Source organism: Cavia porcellus, unplaced genomic scaffold (genome assembly GCF_034190915.1).
Source record: "Cavia porcellus strain 051 isolate PalLab524CR breed Dunkin Hartley unplaced genomic scaffold, mCavPor4.1 scaffold_28, whole genome shotgun sequence".
Lineage (NCBI taxonomy): Eukaryota > Metazoa > Chordata > Mammalia > Rodentia > Caviidae > Cavia > Cavia porcellus.
In genome coordinates this window covers 44,940,855-44,949,970 of record NW_026947511.1, presented here as the reverse complement: position 1 = coordinate 44,949,970, position 9,116 = coordinate 44,940,855, and the positions used below count along the sequence as shown (strand labels likewise).

Genomic DNA, 9,116 nt, shown 5'->3' with positions numbered 1-9,116 from the left:
GGGTGGGTGGGCGTCTTCCTCTCAGGCCCAGGGACGCTCTCATCCTGGCCTCCATTCTGGCAGGGTCGGTTTGCTCCACAGCCCTGGCTGCTCAGAGCTCCTTACCAGAGCTTCCTCCATTGTGTGCGGGGCCGGCGGGTGTTTCCATCCCTTCCAGCTCAGACCAGCCCTGAGCACACTGAAAATCAGGCGACTCCTGGGAAGGCGCAGAACCCCTGATGGTGGCTTGCACGAAGCCCGGGCCTCTAACAGAACTCTTGAGGTGTCTCAGCAATGCCCTGCTCTCATGGCCCCTTCCTGGGTGGACGCCAATGGCCTGGCCAGTGCAGCCCACACAGAGGACAGAAAAGTGGGGCTGGCAGCAGCTCCAGCTGGGAACAACTGCGGCCAAACCTCCACAGCAGCCTGCGCCACTCGAGGCCAGAGCTGGGTCCAGCCCACCCCAGCCACCAGGGAGCTCGGCTGTGGGGCCAGGAGGCTGTCTGCCCTCAGATCTCCTTCCCGGCCCAGCTCGTTCTTGGTGGCCTCTCTGTGACCTGCCGCAGCCGTCCTGCCTGCAGTACACAGGGCATAGCTACCCCAGGCCGAGGGAGCCTGCTGCCCGGGCTGGCTGGGGATGCACAGTGCACTTCTGCACAGGGAATGTGGCAACTCCTCAGAAGTTCAGCATAGGGCAAGGTCCTGACTTCTCCATTCCTGGAACCAAATTTTAAAAATGTTCAGCACAAAGGGGCCAGAAGGAGCAGCCACCTGCAGCCAGGTAGACATGGAGAGAGGTGGGAACAGGTGTGCGGATAAGAAGCTACACTGGAGTAAGAACCACACACACACACACGTGTGCGCATCAGAGCAGGGTCATTCGTGAAGTCAGGAAGTGGAAACCACACCATCTGCCAACTGGGTGTCCCTCAGGTAAAGCCAAGGGGGCGCATCCATCCTGTAGAATATTACTCTGCCATGAAGAAGAATGGAGTTCTCACACAGGTATGTGTGAATGGGCCTTGCAGACCCTACGCACAGTGCCAGCAGCCAGGCGCCCAGGGCCACATGCGGTGTGATCTTCTTTTTTTTTTTTTTTTTTTTTTTTTGTCTTTTTCCTTTTTATCGGTACCAGGGATCGAACTCACAACTGCCTGCTTGCAAGGCAGGCGCTTATGCTGCTGAGCTAAATCCCCAGCCCCTATGCGGTGTGATCTTCTCATTGTAGGAAATGTGCAGGGTAGCAGAATCAATGGAGCCAGAGAGCAGATTAGCAGTGGCCACAGGCTGCAGGGGTCTGGCTTGGGACACAGGGTGACAGCTATCGGCTGAGGCTTGTCCTAGACGATGAAAATGGACTGTGGAGGTGGCCACACTCCTGTGTGATGACAGTACAAACCGGAATTGTACACTTAGGTGCCGGAATGGCTGAGCGGGAGAATTCATTCCAGGACCACTCTCGCACACACCCAGGAGCGGAGAGGGGAAGAGAGAGGCAGCCTCGGTTCCCCCATGAGCCCTGGTACTTGTATGCATCTTTCCATCCCAGCATGTCGCCCCCTGGACCTGATCCGCAGAAAGCCGGTGCCCAGGTATCAGGGCACCAGCGACGCTGCCCTGAGCTTTCCTGTTTACTCTCCTGATCTGTCACCATGCTCCTCCTCGGCTCTCAGGTGGCAGCTTGCTGCTCCTGGCCCGTCCTGTAGTCAAGGCAACCGAGGAGACGTCCACTCACACCCTCTGGGGTGGGAAGTCTTCCCAGGTGGGGGCCCAGGCTGAGTGGTGCCAGCAAATTCAGCCCGGGGCCCCCCACCCGTTGTGAGGGCAAAGGGGCCATACATGGGCTGGGGCGCCCCTGGCAGTTCCCATTGAGGGCCCCCTCTGCCTGGGGTGGCCGTGAAGAGAGGCCAGGTGCGGACACCACCTGTTTGTGCTGGGCACTTAGCGAGGCCAGGCTGAACCACACTGTTCAAACAGACTCCCGCTGCGGGCCCCTGTGCCTGCTGGGGGGTGCCTGGGCGCCAGCTCCCACCTCTCCCCAAAGCTAGCCCATGGCCCAGGCCTGTCCCCAGTGTGCTATGCCCCGCGCTGGGCTCTGCAGCAGCCGCGTGCTGCCCCTGCTGCTGGCCTACATCTGCTACCTGCTGCTCGGGGCCACCGTCTTCTGGCTGCTGGAGAAGCCAGCGGAGGCCGAGTCCAGGGACCAGTTTCAGCTGGAGAAGCTGCACTTCCTGGGGAACTACACGTGCCTGGACCGGTGGGCCCTGGAGCAGTTTCTGCAGGTGCGGGAAGCAGCGGGCGGCCAGGGTGGGCAGAGCTGTGACCCCAGGCTGAGGACTTGTGGGAGCAGAGTATGGGGACAGAGCCGGGAGGCCCAGTCCTGGGTTCCGCCCAGGTCTGGACTGGGTCACGGCGGGACCTTGAGCCAGTCACCCAGCCTCGCTGACCCCATGTCCTACCTGTGAGGCGATGGCCGCAGACACTGGCAGCGGGTTAAAGGTGTCCTAAGCTGTCACACACAGCACGGACACGGGCTGAGTGTCTGCATGGTCATCGCTGGCCACGTCCCCTCCCTGCCACTTCCCGACCCCAAGTCCAGGCCATGGCCCCTGCCTTTGTGTGGCCCCAGCTGGGGACGCAGACACAGGTCAGCAGCAGCCCCCATGCTGGCCTTGCTTCTCCAGAGCTGGGCTGTGGGCAGTGGCCCAGGTGACCGAGCTCTGGCTCTGTGCCAAGGGGCTCCCTCTGGTGCCAGCAGAGGCCGCCCCTGTCGGGCTCCTCCTGCGTCCCTCTCTCACAGAAAGAAGCACACAGGTGTGGGAAGGTGACTGCGTGTGAGACCGGGGGAGGGTACATGAGTGACAGCACCCACTGCAGAGGGACAGACCCAGCACAGAGGCCCTGTTACAATGACGGGCGTTGGCTGAGCACTTACAGCGCCCCAACCAGCAAGGAGCGGGGCTCAGAGCACCTCGGCCTGCAGCTGTTCCCGCTGTCCTCCCCAGCCTGCAGGTGGGAACTGAGGCCCGGGAGGTGGAGAGCCAGCCGGGGCTGCGGTCACTGCTAGAGACGGAACTGCATCCGCTCTGGCCGCAGGGCCCTTGCTGGGCACATACAGGTTGGCATCCATGCTGGGGACAGGAAATGGCTGGGCAGGGCCTCTCAAAGCCTCTCCCTGGGCAGCAGCAACACAGAGCCCGTTGGAGAGCAGCTGTCGCTTCCAGGTCCCATGGACCTGCAGGTGTCAATGCCCACCAGGTGGCGCTGAGCCCCTTCAGACTGAGAGCAGCCCGTTGTGAGCCTCAGTCCTCCTCCTTCTGGTGGACGGGCAGGCAGGGCTGGAGCCACAGCCCAATGTCAGGGCAGAGGCAGGGAGTGAGGCAAAGCCCTGGAGACCGGAACCTGCTCCTCCCTCAGCCTGGGCCACAGCAGAACCAGGGGCCGGGAGTAGCCAGGCCTGGTCACTGGGCTCCGATCACCCAGCTCTGTGAAGGTGGGCGAGGGCGGCCACAGGCTTGACTGCAGCTGCCAGGGCCTTCCAGGGGGACGGAACATCCCAACCTGAATCCTCGCCTAGGAGAGACGGTCGCCTGCTGGGGGAGGTCAGGGCGGGAGGCAGGAGAATGCTGGGAAAATAGGTCGAGAGTGAAAAGCTGGGCGTGGTGGTGCAGGCCTGCAATCCCAGGACTCCGGAGCTGGGACAGGAGGACCACAAGTTCGAAGTCAGCCCGGACTAACAACACGAGACTCCGTCTCAAAAAACCAGATCAAACCAAAGCAAAACAACAAAATCACACATAAAAAAACCCAAGACTGCAGTGAGCAGGTGGGCATCTCCCACAGCTGTGGACACCAGTGAGCACGTGGACATCTCCCAAAGCTCTGGACACAGGTGAGCACATGGACATCTCCCTAGCTGTGGACACTGGTGAGCACGTGGACATCTCCCACAGCTGTGGATGCTGGTGAGCACGTGGACATCTCCCCAGCTGTGGACACCAGTGAGCACATGGACATCTCCCACAGCTGTGGATGCTGGTGAGCACATGGACATCTCCCCAGCTGTGGACACCAGTGAGCACATGGACATCTCCCCAGCTGTGGACACTGGTGACCACGTGGACATCTCCCACAGCTGTGGATGCTGGTGAGCACATGGACATCTCCCCAGCTGTGGACACCAGTGAGCACATGGACATCTCCCCAGCTGTGGACACTGGTGACCACGTGGACATCTCCCACAGCTGTGGATGCTGGTGAGCACATGGACATCTCCCCAGCTGTGGACACCAGTGAGCACATGGACATCTCCCCAGCTGTGGACACTGGTGACCACGTGGACATCTCCCACAGCTGTGGATGCTGGTGAGCACGTGGACATCTCCCCAGCTGTGGACACAGGTGAGCACATGGACGTCTCCCCAGCTGTGGATGCTGATGAGCACATGGACATCTCCCACAGCTGTCGACATCTTGGGCACACAGCCTCCGCCCTGTGAAGGACAGCGTTAGCACTGAGGAAGCTGTTTGCCCAGCACAGAGCTAGGTCACCTGCCCCTCTCCACACGCCCTACCACTCAGAAAAGAAACCACCACAGCCCACTCCCACCTGCCCGCCATCTGGCACCGGGGTCAGGGCCTTGCCCCACTAGGACTTGGGTTCCAAGGACCCAGCGGGGCCACCCGAGGCCAGGCCCAGCGCCGCCCTGAGCAGGGAGGGCCGTGCTGGGTGTGTCTGGCCACAGCACTCTGGAGTGCGGTCCGCATCCTAAGAGCAGGACTTGCCGGCCTGGGACAGACTTAGTGACTGGGACCCCAGGCCGACCCTGTCCCCAGGGCACCACCCTGAGTCAGTGGCTCACAGACCTGCGGGACGTGGGGCCCAGAGGGAGGCCCGAGCTGCCTGCTCCCCCCACCCCCGTACCTGCCTCGAGGGCTGCACCGAGCCACAGCACTCTGCCGCCCTGCGACATCACAGCTACAGGGGACAGGGCTGGGGCACAGAGGAAGGGACCCGCATTCTCCAAGAGGGCTGGCTGGGCCCAAGGGCTCAAGGCAGCAAGAGTTACGTTCTGAAAACACACGCAGCGCACGCGCAACACATGCATGTGCGCAGCACAGGGAGCTGGGCACGCAGAGCATGCGCACGGCAAGCGCTCCGCAACAGGTGCGCGCATGCGCACACAGTCTGTGTGCAGGACCCAGGGAATTTTTCCCTTGGGCGGTGCTGGGCTCCCTAGAGGGTGGCAAAGAGCACTGCAGGTCTTCCCTTGCAAGCTCCCCACCCTCAGGCCTCTGGGAGAGAAGCCTGGCTGCCCCCCCCCCATTCCCGACAACCCCTTCTGGGAGGGACACCCAAACCGTAATCTGCTCTCTGTCCTAACACCCATGTGCGTGTCATCTCTTGGCCACAGCCTTGTCTCCACCTGGACCCTCCTCCTGGATCGCCCTCCTCACCCCCTTAAGCCTCCTGCCACCCCCAACCCAGGTGGCCCTGGCCGGGGACACATGCTGGCCTTGGAGGGTGGCCCTTGGCCACCTGAGCCTTGGGCTCCTGGTCCATTCAATGGGAACGACGCTAAGAGCGCTGCTGGGGGAGTCATGGTGAAATCCAGCAGCCCAGGGCTGGCGCCGCAGCTGCGCAGTAACCATCGCCGGCTTCCACACCCCCACTCCCACCCCTCCTCCACCCCGCAGGTCATCTTGGAAGCCTGGGTGAAAGGCGTGAACCCCCAAGGCAACTCCACCAACCCCAGCAACTGGGACTTCGGCAGCAGCTTCTTCTTTGCGGGCACGGTGGTCACCACCATAGGTAAAGCGCTGCGGGTCGAGGGGGCTCCCGAGGCCCGTCTCGGTTGGGGCTCCCTGGGAGCAGATGCTGGGGAGAGATGGGGTTCAGCCAGGGAGGACTGGGGAAGCACAGGTGGGGAGCGGGCAGGAGAAATGGACGAGAGGGGAGCAGTCGGGCTGCACAGTGTACCCGCTGGTGGCTGGGCCCACGCCCTTGGGGACCTCTAGGGACAGGTGGAGGCCAGCTGAGCTTGGGCCCAAGGGCGGGGACAAGGCCCTCCTGGTCTGCCCGCTTGGCCCCGGCTGCAGAGAGCTGGTCCTGGATGCGGACTCTCTAGCATCCTCGACCTGCCTCGGGGACGGGGCTGTGGGGCTGGGCAGTGGGCAGTTATCTGTCTCTGAAACTGCTGGTGGCACCCAGGTGTCCCAAGGGGGTTGAGCACCAGCAGTGCCTGCTGCATCCTCAGCCAGAAGCCTGCTCCATGCCCCCAGGAAGCCTCAGACCTGGTGTAAACCAGGCGCCCATAAGGTCCACTCCCACACCCCTCCCTGGACACTCAGGCAGCAAAATGAGGGGGAGGGGTGTAATGTGGGTGGAACCCAGGTGTGGCCCCCCGCCCGACAGTTTCCAGTCCAATGAAGAGGGGTCCAGTGAGTGCAATAACCTAAGGCAAGGCAGACGATTAGAGAGAGAGGGCACAGAGCCCCCAGGAGGGCAGAGCCCCGCGGGGCCTCTCACCCAGCAGCAGGAGGAAGGAAAGGCTGGGAGGGCTTCGAGGAAGGAGGAGCAGGATTTCTAGAATAAAGATCTCCAGCAGGGGTGGGGTGAGTGCTCAGGGAACCAGGGAGTGTCCCCTCCTGCCCCTCTGGGGGTGGAAGACAAACCTCTGCTAGAGTCTGAGGGTCCAGGGTGGGTGTCCTGAACTTTCCCCACCCCAGGATCCGGGAACCTGGCACCCACACCAAGGCCGGCCATGCCTTCTGTGACTTCTATGCCCTGGTGGGCATCCCGCTCAACGTGGTGTTCCTCAACAGCCTGGGCAGGGGGCTGCACGGCTAGCTGGCCACCCTGGAGAGGTGGAAGGAATGGCCCCTGCGCTCCCAGGTAGGGCCTCTCGCCCCTGCAGCCCCAGGTCACGGGCTGGGGTGAGGCCACCTTCGGAAGGAGAGAAAGGGCCGTGGAGGGACTGGCAGGGAGGCTGGGTCTCGGTGCGGCCTGGATGAGGTGCAGTCGCTTGGAGCTCTGCAGCCAACGTGGCCATCAGAGGTGACTGCAGAGGCCAAGGGGCTGGACTTCCGCACCTCAGCCCTGGTTGGTCACACACTGGATGCAGGCCCCACCCCGAGGTCTGCAGGGGGTGTGTGCCCCTGTGTGGCCCAGGGCTGCCTCCACCCGCAGCCTCCAGCGTGGACTCAGGGCTGCTCCCCTCCCAGCTCCTGCAGGTCCTGGGCCTGGGCCTGGGCCTGACCCTGGGGTCCCTGGCCATCCTCGTCTTCCCGCCCATGGCCTTCAGCCACGTGGAGGGCTGGAGCCTCAGCGAGGGCTTGTACTTCACCTTCATCACTCTCAGCACCATCGGCTTCGGGGACTACGTTGTGGGTGAGGGGACCAGCACGGGTCTCGGGGTGGGGGCCCACTGGGATTCAGGAGTGTGGGGAGGGCAGTGGGGGATGTTTCTAGGCCACAGCAGCTCTCAGTGGCCTAGAGTCTCTGGCCAGGGCCCATCACCCTTTCCCCAGGGGTCCCCACAGAACCTGGAGGTGGCTGTGCCCACGCCTGCCGTCCCTCCCGTGGCAGGCAGGGACCCCAGCAAGCTCTATGTCTCGGAGTACCGGAGCCTGGCTGCCCTCTGGATCCTCCTGGCCCTGGCGTGGCTGGCGCTGCTCTTCTCCCTGGGCCCCGTGCAGCTCTGGCCTGTGGCCTGAGGAAGGGCCAGCCCCTGACCCTGCAGGACTCCCCAGGCCTCTGAAGAGTTCCATCTCTGTGTGACGCTCCCCACTGGCCCAGCAGCCCCCCAGCATCTCCAGCCCAGGCTGTCTGCCCTTGGGGTTTCCCCCTCCAAATCACCTGCTCCCCAGCTGGGGCCCCCCCAGAGCTCTGCAGATGGGACGGGGAAGGACACACAGAGGAGCTTCAGGGACAGGGTCACGCCGGGATGGATTCAACCTACACCTGCTCCCAAGGGCCCTCCCTGCCCTCAGAGGTGACCTGGAAAAGTCACCCGGACTGGATCCCTGTGGCCAGAGCTCTGTCACCCTCTCCACTCACCTTGGACACCTTAGACGGACAAAGGTGGCGGTCACTGTCTTACTGGAGAGGTGCACAGCATGCATCTGCCAAGATCTCCTAGGTGCCAGGCATGGCACCAGGTCTGGGGGTGCAGCAAGGTGCATCCTGCCCTTGCCGAGCCTGTGGCCCTTCCTCTGCTCAGGGAGGAAAAGGGACACGGGGCTTCCTGGTCAGGGTTTTCTTGCTTCCCAAGCCCACAGACAAGTGGTAATGGCTGGGTCCCTCTTCTCTGAGTGCACAGTGGCTGGGAGACCCAGGAGGACCTGCAGGTGGCCAGCCCTTGGGAACAGTCTTGGGGGTGGGACTTAGGCAGGAAGCCAAGACTATAAATTCGTGCCTGCTTTCTCTTCCTCAGCATGGTTTTCAGGAGCCCCCCGCCCTGCCACTACCTGCAGGAGGTACCAGGGGCTCTGGGCTCCCTCCCCACAGAGCTGCGGTCACTGTGGCCTCTCCTCCTGCCCTAGACTGGGGCGTGCACTCCTCTGAGGGCAATGAATCCTCACAGCTCGGGACTTCTTTCTAAATCCCTGGGATTGGGTCTCCACGGTGTGGGCAGAGGGGTCCCTGAGGAGACCCTGGCCAGGAGAGGCGCTGGACCCTCCCTGCCACAGCACTGACAGCAGGGCTCGGAGCTGGGGACAATGCCCACCTGCCTGGCACTGGGCACCATGGCTTCTGCTAATGCATCTGGATGCAGTAACCTGGACCTGCTGATTTGGGTGGGGAACAGCTGTCCCAAAGGGAAAGAACAGATGGGGCGATAGGCACTCGGTTTGGCTCCTGCAACAGGATTGTGCCTCATGGGCCGTGTTCCCTAGAGGAGCAGGACAGGTGGACGCTCCCATTTGGGAGTGAGGAGGGCTAAGGCTGCAGGCCCTGGATCACAAGCCCGCAGGGACCCAGAGTGTCTGAGCCCTGGCAGAAGGGCACAGGGAGTTGGACACAGGACAGGAAGAGGGTGACCAAGTACAGCTTGCCTTTTCCAAGAGTTGGGTGCAGACGTTGTCCTGGGGCACAGTCCTCATACTGAGGGCCAGCAGGACCGAGGGTGCCCATG

At 62.8% G+C, this 9,116-nt stretch overlaps 1 protein-coding gene across 1 annotated transcript; it reads left to right on the top strand.

Annotated features, from left to right (window-relative positions):
• The first annotated feature begins 2,057 nt into the window (after positions 1-2,057).
• Positions 2,058-8,196, top strand: LOC100727877 (potassium channel subfamily K member 16-like). The gene is given in 6 exon segments (XM_013156597.2): positions 2,058-2,261; positions 5,677-5,791; positions 6,709-6,726; positions 6,729-6,874; positions 7,204-7,369; positions 7,568-8,196. Coding segments are annotated over 6 exon segments (777 nt in total). The 3' UTR covers positions 7,696-8,196.
• The last annotated feature ends 920 nt before the right edge of the window (positions 8,197-9,116 follow it).